The 26,511-nt window shown below is 47.4% G+C and overlaps 13 protein-coding genes across 13 annotated transcripts; 7 read left to right on the top strand and 6 right to left on the bottom strand.

The window, feature by feature from the left end:
* Positions 1-312: 312 nt before the first annotated feature.
* On the top strand, positions 313-2,811 carry N7469_004310 (SulP family inorganic anion transporter; the record flags this gene model as incomplete). Its single annotated transcript, XM_056643230.1, has 4 exons — positions 313-764; positions 850-1,476; positions 1,533-2,049; positions 2,113-2,811. The coding sequence occupies 4 exons, from the start codon at positions 313-315 to the stop codon at positions 2,809-2,811; spliced, it is 2,295 nt and encodes a 764-aa protein (XP_056502642.1).
* A 510-nt stretch (positions 2,812-3,321) lies between these two features.
* Positions 3,322-4,362, bottom strand: N7469_004309 (uncharacterized protein; the record flags this gene model as incomplete). The annotated part of the gene is made up of 1 exon (XM_056643229.1): positions 3,322-4,362. The coding sequence occupies one exon, from the start codon at positions 4,360-4,362 to the stop codon at positions 3,322-3,324; it is 1,041 nt and encodes a 346-aa protein (XP_056502641.1).
* Positions 4,363-4,711: 349 nt separating this feature from the next.
* Positions 4,712-6,111, bottom strand: N7469_004308 (F-box protein; the record flags this gene model as incomplete). Its single annotated transcript, XM_056643228.1, has 3 exons — positions 4,712-5,330; positions 5,392-5,901; positions 5,990-6,111. The coding sequence occupies 3 exons, from the start codon at positions 6,109-6,111 to the stop codon at positions 4,712-4,714; spliced, it is 1,251 nt and encodes a 416-aa protein (XP_056502640.1).
* A 1,005-nt stretch (positions 6,112-7,116) lies between these two features.
* N7469_004307 (oxidoreductase, short chain dehydrogenase/reductase family superfamily) lies at positions 7,117-8,025 on the top strand (the record flags this gene model as incomplete). The annotated part of the gene is made up of 3 exons (XM_056643227.1): positions 7,117-7,717; positions 7,795-7,891; positions 7,959-8,025. The coding sequence occupies 3 exons, from the start codon at positions 7,117-7,119 to the stop codon at positions 8,023-8,025; spliced, it is 765 nt and encodes a 254-aa protein (XP_056502639.1).
* Positions 8,026-8,129: 104 nt separating this feature from the next.
* Positions 8,130-8,720, bottom strand: N7469_004306 (GNAT family N-acetyltransferase; the record flags this gene model as incomplete). The annotated part of the gene is made up of 1 exon (XM_056643226.1): positions 8,130-8,720. The coding sequence occupies one exon, from the start codon at positions 8,718-8,720 to the stop codon at positions 8,130-8,132; it is 591 nt and encodes a 196-aa protein (XP_056502638.1).
* A 1,168-nt stretch (positions 8,721-9,888) lies between these two features.
* On the top strand, positions 9,889-11,872 carry N7469_004305 (flavin-containing monooxygenase; the record flags this gene model as incomplete). Its single annotated transcript, XM_056643225.1, has 3 exons — positions 9,889-10,185; positions 10,251-10,514; positions 10,589-11,872. The coding sequence occupies 3 exons, from the start codon at positions 9,889-9,891 to the stop codon at positions 11,870-11,872; spliced, it is 1,845 nt and encodes a 614-aa protein (XP_056502637.1).
* Positions 11,873-12,075: 203 nt separating this feature from the next.
* On the bottom strand, positions 12,076-13,551 carry N7469_004304 (LLM class flavin-dependent oxidoreductase; the record flags this gene model as incomplete). The annotated part of the gene is made up of 1 exon (XM_056643224.1): positions 12,076-13,551. One exon carries the CDS (start codon positions 13,549-13,551, stop codon positions 12,076-12,078), a length of 1,476 nt encoding a protein of 491 aa, XP_056502636.1.
* A 2,019-nt stretch (positions 13,552-15,570) lies between these two features.
* Positions 15,571-16,774, top strand: N7469_004303 (slipin family protein; the record flags this gene model as incomplete). The annotated part of the gene is made up of 3 exons (XM_056643223.1): positions 15,571-15,757; positions 15,852-15,969; positions 16,033-16,774. 3 exons carry the CDS (start codon positions 15,571-15,573, stop codon positions 16,772-16,774), a joined length of 1,047 nt encoding a protein of 348 aa, XP_056502635.1.
* A 417-nt stretch (positions 16,775-17,191) lies between these two features.
* Positions 17,192-18,507, top strand: N7469_004302 (uncharacterized protein; the record flags this gene model as incomplete). Its single annotated transcript, XM_056643222.1, has 2 exons — positions 17,192-17,372; positions 17,438-18,507. 2 exons carry the CDS (start codon positions 17,192-17,194, stop codon positions 18,505-18,507), a joined length of 1,251 nt encoding a protein of 416 aa, XP_056502634.1.
* A 292-nt stretch (positions 18,508-18,799) lies between these two features.
* On the top strand, positions 18,800-20,768 carry N7469_004301 (glycosyltransferase domain-containing protein; the record flags this gene model as incomplete). The annotated part of the gene is made up of 2 exons (XM_056643221.1): positions 18,800-18,967; positions 19,119-20,768. 2 exons carry the CDS (start codon positions 18,800-18,802, stop codon positions 20,766-20,768), a joined length of 1,818 nt encoding a protein of 605 aa, XP_056502633.1.
* Positions 20,769-21,355: 587 nt separating this feature from the next.
* Positions 21,356-22,259, bottom strand: N7469_004300 (uncharacterized protein; the record flags this gene model as incomplete). Its single annotated transcript, XM_056643220.1, has 3 exons — positions 21,356-21,886; positions 22,047-22,202; positions 22,254-22,259. The coding sequence occupies 3 exons, from the start codon at positions 22,257-22,259 to the stop codon at positions 21,356-21,358; spliced, it is 693 nt and encodes a 230-aa protein (XP_056502632.1).
* A 401-nt stretch (positions 22,260-22,660) lies between these two features.
* On the bottom strand, positions 22,661-24,546 carry nop58 (RNA-processing protein NOP58; the record flags this gene model as incomplete). The annotated part of the gene is made up of 3 exons (XM_056643219.1): positions 22,661-24,090; positions 24,151-24,311; positions 24,425-24,546. The coding sequence occupies 3 exons, from the start codon at positions 24,544-24,546 to the stop codon at positions 22,661-22,663; spliced, it is 1,713 nt and encodes a 570-aa protein (XP_056502631.1).
* A 274-nt stretch (positions 24,547-24,820) lies between these two features.
* N7469_004298 (H(+)-transporting V0 sector ATPase subunit d) lies at positions 24,821-26,082 on the top strand (the record flags this gene model as incomplete). Its single annotated transcript, XM_056643218.1, has 4 exons — positions 24,821-24,852; positions 24,903-24,991; positions 25,050-25,939; positions 25,999-26,082. 4 exons carry the CDS (start codon positions 24,821-24,823, stop codon positions 26,080-26,082), a joined length of 1,095 nt encoding a protein of 364 aa, XP_056502630.1.
* Between the last annotated feature and the right edge of the window lie 429 nt (positions 26,083-26,511).

Below are 26,511 nucleotides of genomic sequence, written 5' to 3'. Positions count from 1 at the left end.
CTCACTTCCAAGCTTTCCTTCTGCAACGTCCTTTCGGTCTGGCCTTACAACATCAAGCTTGGCTCGATAAGAGACCCGCTCGTCCTATAGTGGCCACCGCCCTAGCTACAACATAAATACATGGGCTCTGACTTGTCAATTAGTGAGCTTGCTGATCTTTGAACTACCAGGCTAGATCTTTTTTTTCCTGATCTACATTTCTTTTCCCTCTCAGTGACACCGGACCATCTTCGAGCTTCGATGTTGCCGACGAAGAAGTCTGTTCGTTCCCGGAATCTAGCTCGAGATTGAATCCCTTCACTTTAGAGCATTATGACCGAATCCAGTCCGCTCCTCCGGCAGGAGTCTGATACTCGTCGCACTCTGCAGGAACGGATCGTCGACGTCTTTCGCCCAAATAGCCGCTCGAGATCGCCGGCAGGTTTCGAACGCAGTCTTCACTCACGGCACAACACAGATACCCAAGGACTCGGAATCACTGGCGATTTGAGCGCGAGAACTCGTCTCCTGGAATCTTATGATAATTCGGACCCGGCATGTGGTGAACGGCGATGCAGCCATGGTACATTCTCTCCTCGACCTGAGGCATCCGAAGGACAGTCTTACCTCGAAACCGCCGGCGGTCGATATGGATTAGGTAGCTTCGGACTGATGGGCTCTGGGTCGGGTGGGGATGATCCTCTTGGGTCTCGCCCAGAGTCGGAGTATACGCCACAAATGAAATCATCTACATCGGCATTGTCCATGAATGAGCATAAGAAACTGTATGACAATATAAGCCTCTGGATCTTCACGAGCTTTTTCTGTAGCTCGCTCACCACACGAGTGAACTAATTGGTCGTTTTCTAGGTATATCTCATATTACATTCCTTTCTTTAACTGGATTCGACAGTATCAATGGTCATTCCTACGTGGAGATCTTATAGCTGCTATCACCATCTGCTCTATCTATATTCCAATGGCCCTGTCGTTGGCATCCAACCTTGCCCATGCGCCTCCCGTGAATGGCTTGTATTCATTTGTGATTCATCCTTTCATCTATGCAATTCTAGGAAGCTGCCCTCTCCTCGTTGTTGGGCCTGAAGCAGCAGGCTCGCTTCTTACTGGTGCTATTGTGAAGGCTTGTGTTCTGAACAAGGATTCCGATGACAGTGGGGTTGAAAATGCCATTGTTATTGGGATTACTGCAGCAATGAGTGGTGCCATGATTCTCCTGGCAGGTTTGACCCGACTCGGATTTCTGGATAATGTCCTCAGTCGGCCTTTCCTTCGGGGATTCATCACAGCCATTGGGTTTGTGATCTTTGTAGATCAACTGATCCCTGAGCTGGGCCTCGCAGAATTCGCCAAAGATGCGGGCGTCAGTCATGGTACTTCAGTCGGAAAGCTTGCGTTCATCGTGCGTTATGGCCGAGAATGCCATGCACTCACCGCAATTGTTTCTCTCGTCAGCTTTTCTGTCATCATGTTGTTTCGGTTCGTCATATCCGTGTTGTACGTTCAGGTCATCGGGTACTAATCTTTCTCCGAAGAACACTAAAGAAGTGGCTGATGCCACGATACCCCATAGTGATTTACTTTCCTGATCGATTTTTGGTCGTGATGTTGTCCGCGATAATGGCTTGGCGGTTTGATTGGGAATCGAAGGGCCTCGAGGTCCTTGGACACACCGAGACCGCTGGAAATTTATTCGAATTCAATTGGCCTTTCCGATTCGCCCATATGAGCCACATCCGCACTGCGATGAGCAAAACCTTCATTATTACCCTTCTCGGCTTCTTCGAGTCATCGGTTGCGGCGAAGGGTTTGGGCGATGGACAGCCTGATGGAATTCAAGGAATGCATATGAGCGCAAATCGAGAGATGGTGGCCCTCGGTGTTGCTAATTTCGTCGGAGGCTGTTTCATGGCTCTTCCTTCATTTGGCGGTTATGGTCGGAGCAAAGTCAATGTTCAAACCGGAGCACGTTCTCCGATGAGTAGCATCTTCATCAGCATCATAACTCTCGTTGCTATCCTCGTTCTCCTCCCCTATCTGTACTATCTTCCGGTACGTGACATACTATTTCCCCACACTAAATCGAACCTCGATGTGCTGATTTATGTTTCATAGAAAGCGGTCCTTTCGTCAATGATATCGGTTGTGGCTTATTCCTTGGTAGAAGAATGCCCACACGATTTAGTCTTCTTCTTTCGTCTTCGAGGATGGACTGAATTGAGTTTGATGTTACTAATCTTCGTAGCGACTATTTTCTACTCCCTTGAATTGGGAATGGCCCTCGGTATTGGTCTGTCTGTCGTCATTCTCATTCGACATGCCACCAAGCCTCGCATTCAAATTCTGGGCAAGATCCCCGGACCTGCAGCCCGCTTCGAAAATGCTGAATTGCATCCAGAGAGCGTAGAGCTTGTTGAAGGAGCTTTGATCGTGAAGATCCCTGAACCTCTCACCTTTGCCAATACAGGCGATCTTAAGAATCGTCTGCGTCGATTAGAGCTGTATGGATCCAGCCGAGCACATCCTTCTCTACCACGTATGCGTTCTCCGGAGCATAACAAGAACATTATTTTCGACGTGCATGGCGTGACGAGCATTGATGGTTCCGGGACCCAGGTCCTCTATGAAATTGTTAACTCATACACCGACCGAGGTGTTCGCATTTTCTTCAGTCGCGTGCCTACCGACAGTGTCTTCCGCATGTTTGAACGAAGCGGTATTGTCGAAAAGTGTGGTGGATTGACACATTTTGTGCCCCATGTAGATGAGGCGCTTCGGTTAGCAGAGACTGAAGAGCAAACGGATTCGACCTAGTATCATCTTGATTGCTCACATCTCAAGAATTGATCTTGAAAACAACATTTACATCATGATCTATTGCTCCTCTGCATACGGCGAGGATTTTCTTCTCTCTTGTTATTTAAGCCTGATATATTACCCAAGTATCAAAACCTTTTTGTGGGTTTTCGATGAAAAGAGTCTATTTTCGTTGCATTTGCGAAACTCTGCTGTAGTACATATTTACATCTGAAGGTTCGTAGTGCACCATTCATGGTCTAGCTACTTGTAGCCATGTTTCCAAAGCTCATGTTTGTCCATGTTTCGCACTCAGGCAGCTTTTTTGGTAGCCAATGACACTTATTCATTCCCGGCTGACTAGCGCCTAGGGCGTCATCTCTAGCCAGAGCTGAATATCAGTAGCTGCATGCCTGTTTCTGTTCTTTGGCACTTGGACCTGCAACTTTGGACTGCTAAGGCCTGATATTGCGATGGATGGTGGTTCTCGTCTTCCTTGAATACCACCAAGAAAGGATCAAGTTTCATCTATGCAGGGCAAATATTCATGTCGTTGCTTGTCCCCCCTAAGATAGCTCTGCGGATCGTGGCTTGAAGCAAGATTTCACTTGCACGCTGAGCAGGCGAATTATGCTCGCCATCCTCGGACTGCTCGGCAACACTCAATTTCATACGCCCGTCACTGCCTAAGACGAAAGCAGAGCATGCAACTTTCGACAATCTCACATGTCGCTCGGCACCTTGAGTCTGAGAGGAGCCATCCATGTCTAGTTTCATTGCAAGATGATTTTCGAGATAAGATGACAGATTTGCGATGAAAGGGCTGCGGGACTTTTGTTTAAGCTGACGTGCCTTTTGCTTTCCCGAGTCATCCTTCAAGAAATCACTAAGAGAGCCTCGGGGGATGTTGACATTCAAAGAGCGCAGCTCCGGCGCAATAGACGTTGAAAATGACAGCGTAAGCTGGAGGTCTTTAATTGTCTCTTCGATAATCTCAATTGCAGGCCTTCGCGAGCCTGTCCCTCTTAGTCTCTCGATAAAAGTCTCCAATCCCGAACATAAAAATTTCGGAGGCAAACGAAGAGATGAACAGTAAGCATCGAAATTAGCCGACAAAAATGAAAGGAAAGTCTGTCGTAGGGCCGCTGGGAATTTCGTCAACAATAATGGAAGGGAAGTCGAGCCCTCACGACGACCACCCGAATGAGAATCGATCTCTGGATCCGCAAGAAGTGCAGCTTTGTACGTAATATTCTCATATTCAAGTCTAACCAAAATCCCCGGAAAAGTGACGCGTTCATCAGATGAAGAGTCAGTGGTAATAGGAAGCCAATGACATCCTCTTAATGCCCCTATTTTAGACAATCCGTCATTATCCGCTACAGTCGCACTGGCATGTAATCCGGCAAGGACATCGCCTGTAAGTTGATCGCGTAATCGCGTCGCATAGACTTTCAGTGCGGTTGGGTTATTGAGGAGAGTCTCGCAATCTTTCCCGTGATGAAGTGGGGACAGACGGTGTAGAGTCCAAGAAGTATTGAATAATTCCGTTGAAGATGCTTGTGCCATTGTTGAGAAGTTTTCAAATAGGCAATTGATATTGGAACAATTCACATGGTTGAATTATTGTTGAAGTTATTGATGAACTTCAAGCGCGCTTTGTCGCGGAACGCGCTGTGCAAACTAAACAAACATAGCCCAGAAGGGCAACATTGGTACATTCTCGTGGATCGACTGATGCTTGAAATGTCACTTAATCGATTGAATTTATATATAGGGTTGAAACGTAGAATTGAATAATTTTGATGCTATTTCGTATACAGATCGCGTGTTATTGAATCACATAGAAGAAAACCCGGGGAAAATGCTAGGTATATATGCCCCCAACGCCAGAAAAGAAACGCTTCAAATCAATATATCATGCTCTCCAACCCTCTTTTGGTGAACAATCGGTGCACCCAAGTAATATAGGAATAGAGTTCCAACACCAGGCAACCTCGACATCATGAGGAAGTGCTTGTCTGGAAGCTAGTTCTGCGCGGGCAGCATTGAACCAGACATCTCGCACAGAGGTGTGTATGTTTTGGTCTGACGACCGACCAAATATGACTGAATTGAGATGGTCTTTTCTGTATGCTGTCATATCATGATCAAAGTTATACATAAAGTCCTTTCGCTGAAGGCGTTGATTACCCCCATCCCCAATCTCAGCAGAAAAGAATTCGACGATACGCCCAAACGGCGCTATCGTGAGAAGTGAGCTGATCCAGGAATCATCTAGCACAGTCTCGGGGCCCATAGTGTAACGGATATATGAGACCAATAAATACATGCAGTGGTGAGTAGCAAGTAGGGTCGTTGTATCAGTGAAAGGTGGTTTTTGGAGGATTTGTGTCTGGATATCGTGATACATCCGTTGACGCGATTGGAGAGAGATCGGGACGGTGAGGCGACCGGCCTCGTATTCACGGAGGAGCATATTGGTGCGCTCTCGTCGAGCAGACATGTACGACTCAAGGTAGTACAAGATGTAGTGACTGGCATGAATCGAATTAGTCTGACTGGCCATTAGCCCCTGCTTCGTGTTACTGTTCTTACACTATAGGCGCTAAATGGAACCATATGCTAGCCTTCCCTCTCTCTGTCAAAGCCGTTTTTTCTGCTTTCCTTGAAGGGAACGAGGTTCTGAGGAAGATCGGCTCGGTCTGGACAAATCTGTCCATGATACGGTCTGCGAGATAGGAGCAGAGCTTGGTAGATTGCTTCTGCCTTTGTCGCAAACCATGGAGATATCTATAGGTATAAAGATGGCCTCCCCTGGCGCTCTTGGATGGTGGGAAAAGGTCCGATAGCAAAACGGCATCATCCTCCGGGTTGCGCGTATAGATTCGCTCATGGTCAATTGGTGAGGGAAGGGTACCGTGACGACGTTGTCGAAGGTATTGCCGTACGATCTCGTGTTCATGTCTTGATAACAGTGCATTGAAAGCTTTACAGACCAATCTCAGCGGGGGATAATCGGCGGTCCCGCAGTAACCAAATATTTGGATTTGGATCTCGACTGGAAGGCCCCATGGGGAATGGATTGGAGGTCCGACATGGCTTAAACTGAAGAATACGGAGATATATTATTAGCAAGGAACGTTCCCACATATATACTCAAGTACAAGAGTCAAAGGCTGAAACCACCACTCACCCTAACGAAGAGGACGAGCCAGGTAAGTCGCGAGCTCGGTCCGAGTCCTTGGCGCCCGTCTTTCTCCGGTGAATCGCAGCTCGAATCTTTGTCACTGACAGCAGTTTAGAAAAACCAGTCATGCTGGGGCTCGAAGCTGCATGAGGTTTGGCGCAGACACCTGGAGGGAGTCGTGATTTTGTCAAAGATCGACAATAGAAAAAGGTCGAAACAGACGACAAGCAGAAAACAAGAAGCTTGGCTCGCCCTTTGAGTATTATGACTAAGCCGCCAGACACAGCCCTGGATCTGGGGAGGATCCAGTTTTAGATCCTGAAATAACTATACTTGTACTCTCTGGTTACTATCCGTGGATGCGTCTTTCCTCTGGAGCAAGGCTATCGTAAGGAAAAGCGATTGGTGTTGTGAAGGATTTGTGGTGGAGTCTGCAGAAGTCTCGCCGAGCTGATGTATATAGAATAGAGCAAACAATACTACATGGACGGATACTCCAAGTCTATGAATGACTAGTAAAATAGCTAGGTTTGGTATTACTTGACTGCACACAGGCAAAATAAAAAGACTTCATGGATTATTGCATATCGAACCAGCAATTCAGGTGGAGAATAATCGCAGCGGGGCTGTGTTTGTTTCATGGAGCTCATTCATCCTTAGTGGACTTGAATTCAGTGATAGAACGAATCGATTTGGGGGGCAGTGCACTAAAGAATCTAGAAACACATCCCAAGAACCCGGTCCCATTCGGTTCGAGAGCCTAGCAACCATGAACTTGGTCTACAGTTCATTGTAGCTACACATAGTTAGTAGTGGCTGTTGATCGTAGTGGGTCATTGAAAGACTCCAGGCATGAGACGAGATATCTGCATTATACATCAGTTGATTCTCTCAGCTCTTTCAACTGCAGTTTGACATCAACTCCAATTCTGATAAAGGAATGAAAAAAAAGGAAGTAAATGCCAACTTCGACAAGTTCGGCGCAAATCACCGGTTATAATTACGTCATTTCGATAGATCACGCCAGTGCAGAGTCAGGTTCTTATCAACTTCAAGGATCGTATATATTTCTTGTCCTCGCGCTCGAATTGAAAGCAAGCAAGTAATTTTCTCATCGCTCACTCAGAATAACCATGAGCAATAATATTCTCATTGTTGGCGCCACGCGTGGACTTGGAGCTTCCCTTGGAGCTCTATATTCACGCAAGCCATCCAACCATGTCTTTGGCACCACGAGATCCGCCCACCCACCTCAGGATTCGAAGATCCATTGGATCACTGGAGTCGATATATCGAAGCCAGATGTAGGCGAAAAGATCGTCAAAGGGCTTCCACAGTCGACGAAGATTTCTACTGCAATCATCTCGGCTGGCTACTTTGGCTTCGAGACCTTTGACAAGCCCGATTGGGACAAACAGGTCCAGATGTATACGACTTCGGCAATCGGGCCCGTCTTTGTGGTTCACCACTTGGTGAAATCTGGTGTCTTGGGAGAAGGGAGCAAAGTCATTCTTGTCAGCAGTGAGAGTGGTAGTATCACTCTTCGGCACGAGAAAGAGGGTGGTGGGAATTTTGGTCATCACGCCAGCAAAGCTGCATTGAATATGGTTGGAAAACTTCTCAGCCTGGATCTCAAGCCTCAAGGTATCGCGGTTGGTCTAGTGCACCCAGGGTTCATGCGGACAGAAATGACCAAAAGCGTTGGATTTGATAAATATTGGGATGCCGGCGGAGGTAAGTAGCTCGTCTGATAATGTGTGCAATTACGAGGAAGTTATCAAAGCATACTGAGACTATGATCAACTCGATAGCTGTTACGCCGGACGAAGCGGCCCAATCACTCGCATCTTTCATTGACGATTTTGACATCAGTAAGACGGGCGAGTACTGGGCCCCGAGAGGACCGGCGTAAGTACTATTCCTTATCATACCTCTCACATCAAGGATTCATCGAGAAGCTAATTGAGATCAATAGAGATATTGGAACTGCCGAGGATGTTCTCGGAAAAGACTTATCCACTCCTCTGAAATTGCCGTGGTAATGGAAAGCATTCGAGAAGACTGAACAATCTATCTATTTATTTTGAAGGACGATAAAACAATTCAGCAGTAAAAAAATAAACGAAATGAACGAGCAGCAAACTCCTCACTCCAAATTATTCGAAGGAGTTGAATCAGCACCCGGTCTGGCGCACATAAAGACCAAATTTGCTCCAATATCTTTGCGCTCCTCGTGCCCTACCATCTTCATACCCATTATCTTAGCATAAAATTGTTGCATTTCGTCATTTGAAGTGAGCAACATATTACGCCGAAGATATGGCATATTTTCTTTTGAAAAAACCTCAGATACACACTCGATAAGCCATCGACCAAGCCCATGCCCTTGGTACTCAGGTAGAACATAGACATCTGTCAGGTAACCAAAGGTCACACCATCGGTAACCATACGCGCTAATCCAATTTGTTCCGTATCATCTGCGGAAGGAGTTTCAGGCTCACGCTGTGACTCTGGACTGGATTTTCGCTTGTAGACGCCGAAGCTCATAGAGCCATAAAGCATTTGGCGGAGAACATCCTCTGCAAATGGTTTGACCCAGTAGAGAAAGTCTCGTGCATATGCAGCATTTACTGCCTCGATTGAGAGAAGAGATGGATCTGTTGAGATGAAAAAGTCGCTGTTGTCTCTGTTCCAAGTTCGTGGGGCAATTGATGCCGTGGGCGGGGTACACGACATGATGCGATGGGTTGAGTAATGGACAGTGGATAGAAAGAGAAGTTCCAAGCAAAGATGAAAATACCCAGCTGTTGATAAATACTCAATTCAGCTCAAGAAGTATGGTTATCCGCTGAGCTAGATAGATGAGAAGGCCTCGGGATTAGCCTGTGAGTCATCTTATCACTGTGTGCTAGTGCTAGTAATCTGACTGCATCGTAAAGCAATTGCATGGGAGCCTAGTAGCTCAATTGCTCTCCAAAATTTTCTGGAAAATAAAAAGAATACAAGAGCAATATATTTATCATATATAGTTATTCCCAAATGGTTGAAAATACCTTTTCTCTGGCTGAAAACTGTCATTCGTTTGATAGAAAGTGATCTGCAATGAAGAAAAGCCCGAATTGATTTTATGGAATCAATCTGATAACGAGAGTCATATGTGTCTAGATAGTGAAGGACTCAAAATCAGAATAATAGGGTTGAGTAGTCATAGTATCATCCCTGGATGTATTTTAGCGACTACTATCTAGGTACCTCTCAGCAATCGAGCATGCATAACTAATCGTATACATCATTAAGATTGGATTTTTTTTCGAAAACTTACCCTGTAATTGCAAAACCAATATACATACGTCAATTTAAGGTAGCCAGGAGTGTTGAAGCTCTGGCCACGGTATCCAGAAAAAGCAAAAAAGAGAAACAAGCAAACCTCTACGTAGTATGTAACAGAGAATCTGGTACTATCCAGCAGTCGGCCGAGAACATAGCAATTCCCCGCATCCCCGAGAAAAACATTAAAAGATATCGAGTCAAGACGGACGTTTATTGACTACCAGAGTGATTCGTCAAGTCCTGAATTGCGTTTTGAGTGGGGTTGATGGTGTTGACGAAGAATACCCCAAATGAATTTGCGCCATCGCCCAAGCCGATGGTGTTAGTCACGCCAAACCAATCAACCCACATGAGCAAAGCATCCGCGATTCAACGCGGCGCATGTATTACTCATTTCTACTAATGGAGAGATTTGATCTCAGAATACCTGACGTGTGAAATGTTCCGAATGGCGTGCAAGGACTTGTGGGGTTCCCTTCGCCTATACATTAAAGATGGAGAACCCCAATGTAGAGCGCCGAGGTAGCGTACACAGGGTCCAAATAAGCCATTTTCATTTGGAATCTAGTGCACCATGACTCAATTAGCTAATCTGGAAGCTTTGACTTTGCCATCGATTTCGAAAGTCGAGTCAATCAAAGGCCCGTCGGATTTGACGGGAGCAACTTCTACTATTACGGTTAAAGAAGATATTGACTCGGAACATCCAGTGCCGAATGTATTCCAGCTAGAGGAGCATCCGGTTGATACATTGCGGCCTGTAAAGGTTGGAATCATCGGGGCAGGTCTGACCGGAATCACTGCTGGTGCTCTTTTACCGGCAAAGCTTCCAGGGCTTGATCTACGCATTTACGACAAAAATGCCGATGTTGTAAGTTCTGATAACAGCTTCCCTTCTCTATCTTTTCTCAAAGCACACAACTAACTCGATTTCAGGGAGGCACATGGTTTGAGAACACATATCCTGGCGTTCGATGTGATATCCCCGCCCATGCGTATCAATCTGGCTTTGAACCCAATACTCAATGGTCTGAAGAATTTGCCCAGGGAGCCGAGATCAGAGATTACTGGCAGGGAGTTGCGCGGAAGCATAATGTATACCAATATCTTCGAGCACGACAGCAAGTACAAAGGGCAGAGTGGCTTGAAGAAGAAGGTAAATGGCTGGTCACTATTGCATATCTCGATGGTTCAGAGAAGGTAAGATGCTAGAATTTATAAATCTTGAAAGGTCCACGCAAGGAATATCATCTAATCAATTCGCCCATCGTCAGATATACGAAGAGAAATTAGATATCCTCATCAATGCGATAGGTCATTTCAATGCCTGGGCGCTTCCAGATTACCAAGGAATCAAAGAATATAAAGGGGCGCTCTTCCATTCTTCGAACTGGGATCATTCCCTTGATTTGAAAGGGAAGAGAATCGCTCTTATTGGAAATGGTGCTTCCGGATTGCAAGTTCTCCCTTCGATTCAGCCAATTGCAAGCCACGTCGACCACTATGCACGGAATCCAACATGGATCGCCGATTCATTCAGCAGTGGAAGCGCGGGAGTTCGTCGATTGGAGCCAAATATTATCCCAGAGTCATTACGGGAAACGTTTAAAGACCCCCAAACCTATTTGGAGTACCGTACAGGAGTCGAGAAGGGTTTCTTCCAGCGATTCGGTGCTATCTTCAAGGATACAGTCGAGAATCGAGAACTGAAAGAGAAATGGACCGAGATCATGCTTCACCGAGTCTCACAGAAACCAGAGCTAGGTGACCAGATCCTCCCAGATTTCCCGCCAAATTGTCGTCGTCCTACCCCTGGACCTGGGTACCTCGAAGCTCTCACAAAAGAGAATGTCAGTTATATCCGGACACGGATTCAAAGGTTTACAGAGACAGGCATAGTCACCGAAGATGGCACCGAAAGACCTGTTGATATAACCATTTGTGCGACTGGCGCGAATGTCGACCATGCACCTCCATTCTCTATCATCGCTAATGGAATCGACCTAAAATATGCATGGAAAAAGGACGGTATTTTCGGATTTCCGTATAGTTATCTCGGCTTTGCAACTCCAGGATTCCCAAACTTGCTCTGGCTCGGTGGACCGTATGCTTCAGGACACAGTGGAACAGTGCCGAACAGTATGGAAAACCAAATCACCTACATTGCAAAGGTGATTCGGAAGATTCGCAGCCAGGGAATCAAATCTATTGTCCCTTCGAAGCAGGCGACTGATGACTTCGTCGAATACTGTGACAAATTTTATCCGCGCACTGTTTGGTCTGAAAATTGCAGTTCTTGGTATAACGGCGGTAATCCTGGAGGACGTATTCATGGATTATTCCCTGGGAGTGCGTCCCATGCAAATTATATTCGTCGAGATCCTCGTTGGGAGGATTGGGATTATACCTATATTAATGGAAGTGGGAATCGATTTGCGTATTTTGGGAATGGTTGGACTTCGAGGGAGTTGGATCCCGAGGCTAATCTGACGCCGCATTTGAAGCTTCCGGAGGATATTGACTTGAAGAGCCATCTTGAGGGATGGTGGGATGTATAATGTTAATTGTTATATGAATTACAAGATGAATGAGCTTGCTATCAACCCTCTTGTCTTAATGAATAGTCCATGGGCCGTAAGTTAGGACTAGTGCCCTATTGTATACATTCCAGGACTTGAATCTTTCTTCATTTGCTTTTCAATCATATTTGAATTGTATTTTTTAGGTTTTCGACTACTACTTATACTGTACTGAAATACACTCATTGAGACTCTTCCAGACTGTAAGGAGGTACCTCCTCGCCTTCTCGCCAGAAGTACTTAGCTCCAGGGTGAGAATCAGGAAGTCTTGCCTGGCCCTTCTTCCCATACACATTCTCACGGAAAGTCCCTCCCTTAACAGCATAATCCGACCAGAAAAGACCACGACGTTGCAGCTCTGGAAGCAAGAGACGAATAACATCGTCAAAGGTATCAGGAATACTAGCATAGCTGAGATTGAAACCGTCGACATCACCAACGGAAACCCATCGCTCCAATTCATCCGCGACTGTCTTGACACTACCAATGATCTTCACTCCATTACCACCCAGTGTCAAATAGTCTGCAATGGTTTTCTTATCCCATTTCTGACCCTCGGTACCAGGTACCGTGCTTGCCCAGTGATTGACCATACTGCGAACAGCGGGCTGCTCCACGAATCGGAAGTCCTGATCATCGGTATAGGTCGACAGATCATACCCCGTCCAACCACCAAACAAAGCCAGAGCACCTTCCCGGTCACCATATCCCTTGAGATCTTCGAACTTAGCTTGAGCCTCTTCGTCGGTCTCGGCAACAATGACCAACGCTCCAGCGATGATCTTAATGTCTTGCGGATTTCGGCCTAGATCAGCCGCCTGTTGGCGAATGCTCTCTACCGAGGGACGGACTAGCTCTGGCTTTTGCGCATGAAGGAAGACAGCTTCCGCATGCTTCGCCGCAAACGCTTTTCCAGCAGTCGATGTTCCAGCTTGAAGGATAAATGGCGTGCGCTGGGGGCTAGGTTCACAAAGGTGAGGGCCAGGGACCTGGAAGTATTTCCCCTTGTGATTAATCTGACGCACGGCACGTGGATTGGCATAATTTCCCAGCGTCCCCTTTGGCGGTCCATTCTTCGAAGCCTCCTGTCTCCATGTCACCGCATCGTCTCTCCACGATGCTTCCCAAAGTTTATAGGTGACATCGAGGTATTCGTCTGCAATGCGATACCGCTCGTCGTGCTCGACCTGGGTATCTAAACCGAAATTCCGGGCTGCCGAATCCAGATATGAGGTTACAATGTTCCAGCCGACCCGACCATTACTGAGATGGTCGACGGTCGAGAAGCGGCGGGCAAGGGCGTAGGGGGAATCATAAGTGGTCGAAGCGGTCACCCCGAAACCAATACTCTCCGTTGAAGCTGCCATGGCGGGAATGCTATACAGGGGGTCATTGATTGGAAATTGGGCACCGGCGGGAATGGTGGGATCCAGATTGGCCGGACCTTTGTAGACATCGTAGCCTCCCAGGACATCGGCGAAGAAGATAGCGTGGAATTTGGCATCTTCTAGCTTTTTGGCAAGTGAAATCCAATGCTTGATGTCCTTGTATTCCGAGCCTTTATCTGTTGGATAGCGGAAAAGACCTGGATTCAGGTGTGCGGGGGAATGCATAGCGAATGCATTGATGATAAGCTGCTTTTTCTCTGTAGAGCCCATGATGCGATACTCGATACTGTCTGGAAAGATTGATATCTTCAAAGCAAAAACCACAAGGGATCTATTTCAAAAAAAAATTATTTCAAATTGAGACCTTCCCCTCATTACATATTCTGTCTTTTTTTTTTTTCTTCTTCAACCCCGCGATCACAAGAGAATGGCGTGCAGCAAGACGTGAAGTTGGAGTCTGATGGCGTCAGCAACGTGGACTTTCGGGCGATTTCATGACGAATCGAAAGGGGAATTGAGTATCGATATCGGAGTATTTTGGGGATTTCAGTTGATTTGATTAGCACAGAGAAATTAATACCCCTGATAGTCCATTTTTTTTAGCTGTCAGTTCATACCCTCTGAGCTTTTCGTAATCTAGTGCGGCGTACTAAGTATTCCATACCTACGGAGTACTTAGTCCACTCAGAGGTCTGAGACAATGATTCTATCGATTGGCAACGCGGTTTAGCATGCGAAAATGTCTGCTAGGTAGTAGACATTTCGCATTCTAAATAGGTAATAGCTTTATACATAACATATCTTTCTGTCGCTTGATCCAAGTGCAATGGTAGTACCAAACCTGTGAGAGGTATCATCAGTGATCCATTATTATCTGAATATTTTGGTTTATCGTTTAAAATCGTTTCACCAATGTAGGTGCCGGGGAGTTATAATTTGATGAACTAAATGCGAGATAGCAATCATAATAATATCTTCTCGTTATTGATATACCATTATTTGAAGAATCATATTTAGTATAACACTAGGTGGTGTTGTCGGGTGCTTTTCACTCGTGATGGGAATACGTTAATGTGCTGCAATAATGAATACCAACATACATAACTAGTAGTGAAGAATAACTCAATGTCGTTATACCCCGTACACCATTTGCTCTTCTCCTTTCATCCTCATCTTTTCATCGGGCACTGCCCCGAACAACCCGCGATCAGGCGATCAGCAGATTGGGGGCCACAGGCCAAGCCAGCGATGCAAAGGATGAATACGATCAAAATCAAGTCTTCCCACATAGCCTCAAGGGTCTTCTCAGATATTAGCTAGTCTCGATCCCACGATTAATCCTTTCTCTATATTCAGGCGCAGCAGATGGTCAATGCTTGAAATCTCGGATCACATTGACGCCAACAATACGAAGTACACTGCGGCTCTCGAGGATGAGAATCAGCCTTGCTGGATTTGATCACCGTCTTGGCAGCCCCTGAGTTCCACAGAGCTCTTTGGAAGTGCGAGAGCCCAAGTATTTTACTGGGGACGCTAGAAAACATCTGGAAAAGGGTGGGCCTCACATGTGGAATGACGATTGCCCAGTGAGAATGAGTCTGCCAACCGATGTGAAAGGGATACATTCCAGCAGGGACTGATATGTACTGCATGTACAACGATATCGAATGATACCTTGAGTATCGAGAAGAATCCAGGAATGAGAATGGAAGGATTACATCGTGACATATAGTACATCTCGGCATACTGTATGGGTATAGCCGACACTCATTTGTGTCCATCGACACATACCAGCAGTTAACTCGTGTTCCTTCGTTCTCGTATTGGAAGTTGCCCAGATAAACCAAGAGAAACCAAGAAAAAGAGTAAGTACTACCAAAAGTCGAGCCATCATTGTTCTTGAATCGGATAGTCGGCACTGAATGATCCAATCCGTGATGAGTTTCGCCTTTGATAGAGTTGAATGGTGGAGTTCACCCAGTGGATGAGCTTCTGCGCCCGGTAACATAGCCATGATCCATCATGGCTTAGAGACGAAGCGCCTCACAAGGCGAGTTGAATCCAGGGTTTTTGCCCCACTGCGGAGAAAGCTGATCGGATGTTGCTGTTGCTGTTGTCCATGGGGGACAGGAGTTAAGTTGCTGTAGTGTTGGTAGTTGGTAATGAAGTGATGAAAAGGAATGGTCGTATTTAAACTCCTTCCCCTCCCTCTTTCTCTTCCCTACATTTTCCATTTGAAACTTTTCAACTCTCCATTCCCCCGTCGAATCTCCATTATTTACTATCACCATGTCAGTTAATGGTGCAAGCTCCGGCAAGGCTCCTGTTCAGGAACCTCAGTCGTCATCACGTCGCGATGAGCATGGCCTGGTCAAAGTCCAGCCTGCCCGACTACAGGATCTACAGCCTAAATACGCTTCCAAGATCGATCATAACGATGATAATCCTGATGCCCACGGATGGTACGCGCAGTTAAGTATGTCGCGCTGAGTCTTTGTCCGCCCTCGTATACGCGGGGCGGTCGTCGTATCTAACTATTCTGATCTAACATGTCAACTTCCGTCTTCTAGTTCACAGTCTTGGTGAATGTATCGGTTTCTGTGGAGCCATTCCATGCTGCATCTGCTGCCCCAACCCCTTCAAGCCCGTTGATCAGGGTGAAGTTGGTCTAGTTTCACGATTCGGACGGTTTGTGCTCCCTGCCATCTCATACACTCCCTCTCGGAAGCCCAGCTGACAGAATATCTTTAGTTTCGAGCGTTCCGTCGATCCCGGTCTGGTCAAGGTCAACCCGCTCAGTGAGCATCTTACAACTGTCGATGTCAAGATTCAAATCGTCGAGGTTCCACGCCAAGTTTGCATGACCAAGGACAACGTTACTCTGAACCTTACCTCGGTCATTTACTACCAAGTTACTTCGCCCCACAAGGCCGCCTTCGGTATCTCCAACGTGAAGCAAGCTCTTGTCGAGCGTACCCAGACAACCCTGCGTCATGTCATTGGAGCGCGCGTCCTGCAAGACGTGATTGAGCGCCGTGAGGAGATCGCGCAGTCAACATCCGAGATAATCGAAGAAGTCGCTGCCGGATGGGGTGTTCAAGTAGAGTCCATGCTCATCAAGGATATCATCTTCAGCAATGATCTCCAGGATTCGCTCTCCATGGCTGCCCAGTCGAAGCGTATCGGTGAAAGTAAGGTCATTGCAGCTCGCGCTGAGGTCGAGTCGGCCAAGTTGATGCGCCAGGCTGCCGATATTCTTTCTTCTGCTCCTGCCATGCAAATCCGCTACCTCGAAGCTATGCAAGCGATGGCCAAGACTGCCAACAGCAAGGTCATCTTCTTACCTGCCGTCAATCAAACTATGAACCAGCAATTAGCCGCTGCCGACAACGCAGGCGAGGGACCGAGCAGCCATGGTCTCCAGCAGCAAACCGGCATTCCTGATGATGGTTTCCAACGCGCCATGAACGCTCGTGTGGTTGAGGACATCTAAGGCTCGATCCAAAATAACACGCCATCAATTCGGTAAACGAGTCTTTACTCGACCACCACGCTCGCATGAAGATATGACTTTTACCTTCAAATTGTGATTTATCTTGCTTCCTTGGGATTTGAGATCCGGCGGCGAGACTCGATGTCAATGAGCTGTCGGGCAAACCGCTTGGGGGTTTCAATGATCTGTAATATTGCTGGACGCGAATGGGTCCATGGAGATACCCACCTTCTTTTTTACTTTATGATTACCCCTATCAGTTTTGTGTTTTATCACATGGCTATATTGATGTCCATACTTTAATGAATCCAAATTCACAGCTTTCTTTGATATTTGTTGCATGCTCGTATTAGATTTGTTCTACTAAGATCAACTTGCGCAATATCATAGTTTCCATGTGTGATTAGCAGTAGACATATGTCTTTCTCCCTGATTTCATTCTCAACTCCCTCTTCAGAGAAAAATCGCGGAGCTCCATCAACTTCGTCGGGGTCACCGCCTTGGAGAAGGTGGAGGACAACCACCCAGGGAGAAGATCAAGTTGACAATTCAAAGTTCCAGACATCTTCGCGTTTCTTCGACCTCGCCTTTAAATCCGGTACACTTTATTCAATTTATTCTCGGCCACTTTGAAACTTTCACAATTCGTCCATGGCCTCCCAGACCGCAAGATCAGCCATCAAATCCCCCAATCCAACCCCCCCCCAACCGACACAACTCCCAACTTCGCCGACCCAAACTTCGACCCCGCTGAGTTTCTCAATGAGTCCCTTTCCCCGTTGACGGTAGCGTCTTTGCAACCAAATGCCTCCCGAGCACCCGGCTCTGTCCCCCTGACTGAGCTGTCCGCGCAAGTTCAGTCACTTCTCTCGCAGATCAGCGCCCAGAATGTGCGCCTCTCCAGCACACTCTCCCAACTCAGCGATGAAATCCTCCGCAGTGGTGGAAGATTAGCTTACGAAGTGGAGGTTCTCCGGGGAGAGACTATTGGCTTGTCGGAAACTCTCACGGATGTATTGCGTGATGATATTTCTAAATTTGTTCCAAGGTCTTCGACGGAATCCTCTGCTACTCGGAAGATAGAGAACGAGGAGGATGCGGCAGTGGCGGCGACGACGACAGCAGCAACAGAAGAAGCTCAGCCCGAGGCTAAGAATACTACGGACACACAGCAGACAAGTGCGACAACAACAGACCCCGAATATATTACGAATCTCCGCACACTCAGCCAGGTCCGGTCACGCCTGGAAGATGTTGTTCAAACATTCGGCGATGCGATGGAGTGGCCATTACCTCCCTCTGAAATCTCATTTTCCTCATCTTTTATCTCTGTCTCCGGACCCGATTTGACGGCAGGAGGTCATGACCAAGAAGAGAAGGGCCAGGAAACGATGAAGAAGCTGCGCAATGAGATCTCGCAATTACTAGAGAGTGATGGGGGTGGACGGACAGGGCTGGAAGCTGCTACTCGTCGTGTTGAAGCTTTACGAACATTGGCGACGGTGTGGAAAGGGTCTGCGGAAGATAAGGCGCGACAACGATTCGTGGATACATTGGAGAGGATCGTGGAGGAGCGTCGGCGGATTTTGGATCATCAACAGACTATGACTGAGCAAAGTCAGCGTGGGCCTAAATCGCGATCCGAACAGAGACGTGATAGTGACAGTGGAGGACCTGGAGGAGGCTTATTCCGCAATCTGCAGCGATTGCGCGAGGAGATATATCTGGAGTAGATGGGATGAATATCCTCATTAGCATTTAGCGTATACAATATAACTGCACTATATGATCACTGATTATACTGAGTAAATAGATATAAATACATAGATACACTATATACTCATGAATATTGTGTACTGCAAACGGGCGCCGATCCCTGACTGAATGCGTAACCGCGGGTCCGTCCTCAATCTCCCCTCGAATTGCGTACTTCCCGCGTGGCACTTCTCTGTTTCAAACACATCTCAGCTCTCTCAGCAATGTCCGCTTCTTCCATCCACTCAATTTGAGGTCAATCATTGAGACATGGCCTCATTCAATCCCTCGCCACAGTTCGGTGAGCCTAAATCATCGGCATCCACCTTTCTGTGGCAGGTCTATCACTTTCGTCCCCGAACACAGAGGGCTAAAACCATAGTCTTCTCTGGTATTGCTTTTCTTCTCTTTCTATGGATGCTCTCATTCTCGTCAAGAGTGAGTAAAACAAGTTATATCTTCATCGATCTATAGATCTGCAGTGATTCAAATGCAAATCTCCAATCGATTGGTTGATATTCATCACTGCGGCGAATTACTCCCGCGCAAATAACGGCCAACGCTAACGCACGTCTTTTTCTTTGTCTAGAAATCAGATCCCGACTTCTGGACCAAATTTCCATCCCGACACCCTTTCATCGAGCGCCCGGAAGATGCGCAGGTCGTTCTTCCTCATCGTTCAGGAATCACAATTAACGAAAGCCTCCCTCATGATCTCGAAAAGACAAATCCACATCTACACCTTCTGGTGCCCGCCACCAAGGGCTCGCGTGGTACTTGTCGAACACTAACGTCAGCTATGATATTGGGATACCCACCTCCGACAGTTATAGGTTATGGGCACGACAAGCCTGGTGCGACCGACTTTGAGCGCATGGTACAGCGCATCACTCGCGTGCGCAATTATCTCCGTGATAGCAGAACCGTGAAGGGACATGATTTTGTGTTGATTGTGGATGCTCTGGATACCTTCTTTCAATTACCGCCTCAGGTTCTCGTCAAGCGTTTCCAAGAGATCTTGCGCAAGAATAATCAAAAGTTGCAGAAGAAGTATGGAACTGCGATGGTATCACCTTCGAAGACGGGTGCTTCTCCGAGCCTTGTACAGAAATATTCTCAGAGGGTCCTATTTGGTGCTAGCAAGATCTGTTACGGCGATTTGAAAGATGATCCCGGCTGTGTCTCTGTCCCGGAGTCTTCCCTACCCCCAGATGTATATGGCTGGAAGACAGATATCTATCCAGATGGACATAAGAACCGCCCTCGCTATTTGAACCCCGGTGCGGTGATTGGTCAGGCTGCTGATCTAAAGCTCATCTACGATGAAGTTCTGCATGTGGTTGAGCAGCGTCACAAGAAGCATGGTGACTATCAGGCTCTAACGCAAATGTACGGTCGTCAAGAAGTCGTACGAGAGTTGGAGCGTCGACGCACTATCAATGGAGCTAAAGAGTGGCTGTACAATATGATTGGAATCTCAGATGCAAGCAACCTGACCGGGATCAGTGTTCGACTGGAGACAGGCCATCGCTACGAGTATGGTATTGGTGTTGATTATAAGTCCGAACTATTCTTCAACCAACATATGTCTCGAGCAGACGTTGAATGGCATAAATTCGGCAACATCACCAAATCATCTATGCTCCAAGCCCAATTCGGCGTTCCACGAGAAACACGTATGCTCCTCCCACCTGATATCGCAGCTCTACCCAACCCTTTCAACCAAAGCCGCCTCGCCAAACAACAAACTTCAGGCCCGGAATGGAATTCCACCTTGGACAAGTTACCAAGTATGCACGATCATACCTGGAGTACTCTTCCACTAATGACAAACCCACACTCCGCATCCGTCCCCGTTCTCGCACATATGAACGGTGACTCGAAATTACGCAATGCATGGTGGGAAAAGATGTGGTTCTTCCCCTGGGGCCGAGCTTTACTTCGGAAATACGTCCGTTCATCACAGGGTTTCGAGGCAGCACAATCCTCACTTCTGGGCGGACAGGACTGGTGGGATATGCGCGGTGGTAAAGGTGGACTCTGGACCGACGATGCAAATTGGATCACACTTTCTGAAGTCTGCGAGGGACAGGAACGTGACCTATTCGACGATGATCTGGGTCTTTGGTCGAAGGAGAATGGCGATCCTGATGAACCTGTTTACAATCAGTTTGGGAAACTCACTCATGGTAAGGGCCAAGAGAATGAGGAGGATCAATTCAATTTCAACTTTTGGTAAACATCATCGTGTCGGAATTTTGCATATATTCTTTACTTGCACTCTCCCTGGTCCCACGGGAATCTTTCTGCCTGATACCACTTTTGTTTTCATTTGCTTTTACAGCATGGCTTCCTCTATACCGCTGTGTGTGGCGTTTAGGGTGTTGGTGAATTTGTATTATAGATAGATACTGGCTAGCTCTGGTGTCCAATTGGCCCACATGAAATAAAGCGAAGATTGCTTGTATTTATTCCGATGTTATTGATTAATGTACCATTTACCACTAGCTAGTAGCTAGTTGCTAGTTGTAATAGTTCGCTTACAGGAGTTGCTACGCACCTCAACCCGTCGGTTCATGAGCAGGTCCCAACAATTGAACGAGATGAACATCGCAATTTGTCGCTTAGTAGGTCTCACCTTCTACCTTGGAAATGTTTTATGACTTTATGGGATTACATTGGTATTCTCAAGTTCACAATATACCATACGAGTAAGACCTAGCATAGATTATTCCAATATTTATAAAGATGCATTGAATTTGAGGTCTTAGCCCCGGATATCAAAACAGAAAATAAATCATACATAACTAGCATCACTCCCTCTCACTAATTACCATAGTTCTCATGGAGTGTTTCTCGAATAATTCCAAGAATTGTCAAGACATCCTCATCGGAGATTCTCCCTTCTCGCTCTTCAATCACAGTATCAAAAAGTGCCATCGCACCCCCATCATCCTCCCCTTCTTCCTCTTCCTGCTCTTCCCCATCACCATTAGCCTGTGCCTCGTCAACATCCATACTGTCTCCATTAACCACGCCATTTTCAGCTGTGGCTCCAGAGTCCCCGCTCGGTACGCCTAGGCCTAAATTTAAGATCATGACTACCTCCGCCTTGGTGAGTTTATAAGGGCGCAGTTTGATAATGAGGTCACGAGTAGCCATGTCCATTGGTGTTGGTTCTGAGGAATAAATGGGAGAGGCGCCGGTATCAGTGGTACCCTCTTGGTTGCTGTGGCCATTGGTTCTCAAGGTTCCTGTCATGGCTGCTTGGGATTGTGATGCAGAGGATGAGGGTCGGCTTGTGAAGCGGGGGTATCGGAGGAGATGGGGAGAGATCCGAGCAGCATAATTGTGAATCTAAAAATGGTTTGTCAGGCCTGTCTTCCAGCGAGTATTTCCCACAGTGTTTCAGTGCAATTCAGCCGGAGTCGTTGCCTCGGTAAGCTATTGCTCCGCACCACCCTACGGGATACACATGACTAAAACAGGATGATAGTATAGACTATCTCATCCTTACCTCTTTCACCACAGTATTATGGTCTCGAAGATCTGGGCTTGGAACCCAATTTCGTCGCGCATTTGGAGGCGGGTTTGGAGGGCGGCGGGGTGGGTTGGCCGATAAATAGGCCAGCACCTCTACGTTTGTGAGAACGGCAGATTGGGGATCGAGTATCTAAATATTATTGTGAGTAAAAGGCTTTCTAACGCTGACAAGCCAACTTACCCTCATTATGACCTGTGTAGACGAATATCTAGTAGTAGAGATGAGCCCAGAGGGAAAATTACTCTTCTGCCAGGTTAATATGGCGGTATGAAGGGCGGTCAACTATATAAATCCTACTTTCGCACAAGCTCCGACAAGCACCAGGGAGATTGAGCAGAGATGATGAGTTATAGATATAGAGATAGAGATAATTTAGGATGGCTACGGTTGGAAGCAAATTGAAATATGAACAGATTATCCAGCTAAACTGTACTGCCTTGTACCATCAAGCACCGTCTGCGCCAAAAAATAAGAAAACGTTGAAATGCCCCCAAATGCGAGTAGGCCGCGAAACAAAGAGAAAGTGATATCATACAGATCCGCGAAGCCATCACATAGTACGAAACTTTTAAATCAAAAGCAAACCCTTACTCGCCCTTGCTCTTCTTCTTCTTTTTCTTCTCATCCTCGCCCTCGTCCGAACGCTTGCGCTTCTTGCCGTCCTCCTTGTCGGACTTCTTAGCCTCCTTCTTCGCCTTCTTCAGGTCCTTCTTGCTAACCGATGAGGGGTTTCCGGAGGCATCGAAAGAGATCTCGCCACGCTCGAGCTTGCGCTGGTATCGCTTAACGCTGAGGCCGGCCTTCTTAGCCATCTTCTCCAACTCAGAGTCGGCAGTACCGTTAGCTTGTGACTCATCATCGGAATCGGCATCGGCCATCTCCTCGTCGGACTCAACCTCCTGGACCAGCTTCTTCTCCTTCTTAGACTTCTTGTCCTTCTTGGCGGGGGTGGGCTCCTCGTCGGCGAGAGCATCGGCATCAGGGTTGTACTTGCGAGCCTCGTTCAGGTCGAACTTGGGGGCAGCGGGAGTACCAGTAGGAGCAATAGCAACACCGCGGGGCTTGAGTGGCTTGCCCTCCATACCAGCCAGCTTGCGCTCCAGGTTGAAGCGAGCCTCGGTACCGAGAGCAGCCTTGTCCTCCTCAGTGGCATCGTCATCCCACTCGGCGAGGGCATCCACACGGAGACCCAGGGAAGCCTTGGCAGCAAGAATACGGGCCATCTTGCCCTTGTTGCGGCCTGTAGCCTGACCGATGAGAGAGGCGTGGTAGATCAGACCATACTTGGGGGTATCGTGCTTAGTCTTCAGGGCACGGAACAGGGCCTTCTCGGCACCAAGAATCTGGATGGTAGAGGCGGGGCTCTTGGAAAGGCTGGTCAGGCTACCAGCGTGAGCAATAAGACGGGCTCCGACAAGCTCGCCAACGAGAGCAGTCAGGTTAGGAGCAATGGCGTTCATGCGGGAGGTCAGGTAACCAGCAAGACGCTGGCGGTAGTCGTGGAACTCAACGACTTGAGTAGCGAGAGACTGGATGTTTTCCAAGTCCTCAGGGCTGATCTCCGTACCCATAGAACGGTCAGCAGCAGACTTGACGGCACCCTCAATCTCCTCGGGGAGGACCTCAGAGAGATCAGCAGTCTCCCAGTTAGAACGCATGCCCATCTTCAGAACAAGCTTAGCGTAGGCAATGTTGTCGTTGAGGATCTTAGCCAGCTCAGGGAAGTGCCAGCCATACCATTCCTTCACACGCATGGCATAGGTGTTGAGCTCCTTGTCAAGATCATCCAGGAGACCAATGGCCTGGACAATCATGGTATCAATCTTATCAGGGGAGAACTTAAGCTTGTGGCGAGCAAGAGAGTGCGAAAGACCAAGAGCCATGGCAGACATGTCGCTAGGAGCCAGGCCGGGGATGAGGGAGGTCAGGTTCTCACGAATGGCACGGAAAGCATCGTGGGTAGTAGAGTCGGCGATACACTCAATAGAAAGACCGGGTAGCTTGCCAATGGCATTACCTGGAAAGATTTTGCTGTCAGCCAAAATTCTGTAGCAATTTCAAGATGGTTGAAACATACCGAGTTTGGGGTCGGCAACAGCCAGAGAAACCTTCTTCTCATCCTTGACATTGTCGAGAAGAGAGGAAAGACGAGTAGTAACCTTGCCCTCAATGATGGCAGCAGCCTCCTCTACAGCCGCAGCAGCACTGTCAAACTTCTGGAAACCCTTCAATTTGAACCTGCAGGAGATGTTAGCGTCGCTGTCCGCTGCGACAAAAAATTTGCGCCTGATCCGCAATTCGCCCCCTCCCCACCAAAAATTCGTCAAAGATAGGAAATTTTGAAGACGTACAGGTTGGAAACACCCTCAGCAGTGTTGGCATCCTCAGGCAGACCGTGCTTGAAAAGCTTCTTGTCCTTGGCCTTCAGCAGGGCGTAACCCGCGCTGGTTTCGGTCAAGATGAACAGCGACATGGTGGGCGACCACGGCTTCGAAGCTGGAAAAATAAAAATTCAGCTAGTATAATAATAAGCCCAGGTCAAAAGGCGAAAGAAAGACTGAAAGAAGGTGTGGACCGTGGACGCTTTAATCGTGGAGGAGGAGGAATCTAGAAAATGTGCAAGAAATTTTGCAGAAAAAAGCGGAAGCCACATGTGGCTGTGGCTTACGTAACGGCCTCCGCCATACAGCGTCGAGGGAGCTACAGCTGTTCCTCTCTCCAACCCCATCATTCCCATTTCGCACACCATGGAAGGCCTTTTCTTCAATGTGAATGGCGGGTGAGTGTATCTATGTTCCTTGTGGGTTAATATTGTGCTAACTGTCCAAGGTACGTCGAGGGCATTGTCCGAGGGTATCGGAACAGCCTTCTGACCGGCCAGAACTACTCCAACTTGACACAATGCGAATCCATTGATGGTAGGCCAATTTGTATACTTCTGCCTCGTATATCGGGTCCTAATATACTTCTTGGTAGATGTGAAACTTCAACTGGGCCCCTCTTATGGCGACTTCCTAGCCGCTCTGCCTCCGAACCCCTCCACCTCAGCACTCGCCGGCAAGATGACCGACAAGCTGGTCTCTGAATTCCGCTACCTAATCGCACAGTCGACTGGGTCAACTGCCAAGTTCCTAGAGTATCTTACCTATGGTTACATGATCGATAACATCGCCTTGCTGATTACCGGCACCCTGCATGAGCGAGACACCCGAGAACTCCTGGAACGATGCCACCCACTGGGTTGGTTTGAGACTCTGCCTGTGCTATGTGTCGCAACCAATATCGAGGAGCTTTACAATTCAGTTTTGATCGAGACCCCGCTCGCCCCCTACTTCAAGGGTAGTTTGAGCCACCAAGACTTGGATGAGTTGAACATTGAGATCGTCCGCAACACTCTGTACAAGAACTATTTGGAAGACTTCTTCAACTTCGTCAATACCCACCCCGACTTTGCCGGAAGCCCAACCCAGGATATTATGTCTGAAATCCTGCAGTTCGAAGCCGATCGCCGATCCATCAATATCACCCTCAATTCGTTCGGCACCGAGCTTTCCAAGCAAGAGCGGAGGAAGCTCTACCCTGAATTCGGCAAACTATACCCGGAAGGTAGTCTGATGCTTTCCCGTGCCGAGGACGTTGAAGGTGTCGCTCTTGCTGTCAGCGCAGTTGCAGACTACAAAGCCTTCTTTGATGCTGTTGGTCTGAGCCAAGGTGGCAGCGGTATGGGAGGCATGGGCGGCGGCCCTGCCGATGGTAAGAGTTTAGAGGATCTCTTCTACCAAAAGGAAATGGATATGTCGAAGTTGGTCTTTACCCGTCAATTCACCCCGGCGGTGGTTTACGGATGGATGAAACTGAAGGAGCAGGTAAGAACTATTCCATTTCTCAAATATCAAGCTTAGACTTCGAGACTAATACTGGACAGGAAATCCGAAACGTGACCTGGATTTCAGAATGCATTGCTCAGAATCAGAAGGAGAGAATTGGAAACTTCATCTCCGTGTTCTAAGCCTAGCCATCATGACCTCGCATAATTTCTTATTCTTTGTATTTACCTCTCTGGCTGTGCAATTTCGCTTTGGCGAGCAGCTGATTTCGTTATATCGAGTACCCAGTTCGTCGTTTTCTTTCTGAGTATCAAGTGAGCGCACCATCCCTTGGCCGGGAAAAATGGCCACAACTGCTTTCGGCTATCCTTGGCTCCTTAAATTCTGAGGCGTTGGGAATTTCGTGGATTTTTTTTTTTGTGATATAGAAGAATAAATTACATCTTACAGATGAACATTTTATTGGGTTAGTGGTACAGGACGTTATACTCGCGTACTAGCTTCGCTCTCCTACGTTTGATAGACGTACATTTGCTCCCCTGGTTACCCTATAATCCAAAAATAAAATACTACTAATACTATCATATATATGGAATCAATATACCAGGAAG

The sequence above is a fragment of the Penicillium citrinum genome (assembly GCF_028827155.1).
Source record: "Penicillium citrinum strain IBT 23319 chromosome Unknown utg000003l:1.0-4596430.0:1.0-4598250.0, whole genome shotgun sequence".
Lineage (NCBI taxonomy): Eukaryota > Fungi > Ascomycota > Eurotiomycetes > Eurotiales > Aspergillaceae > Penicillium > Penicillium citrinum.
Note: the sequence above shows the minus strand (reverse complement) of the source record. Positions and strands in the feature narration are given on the sequence as shown.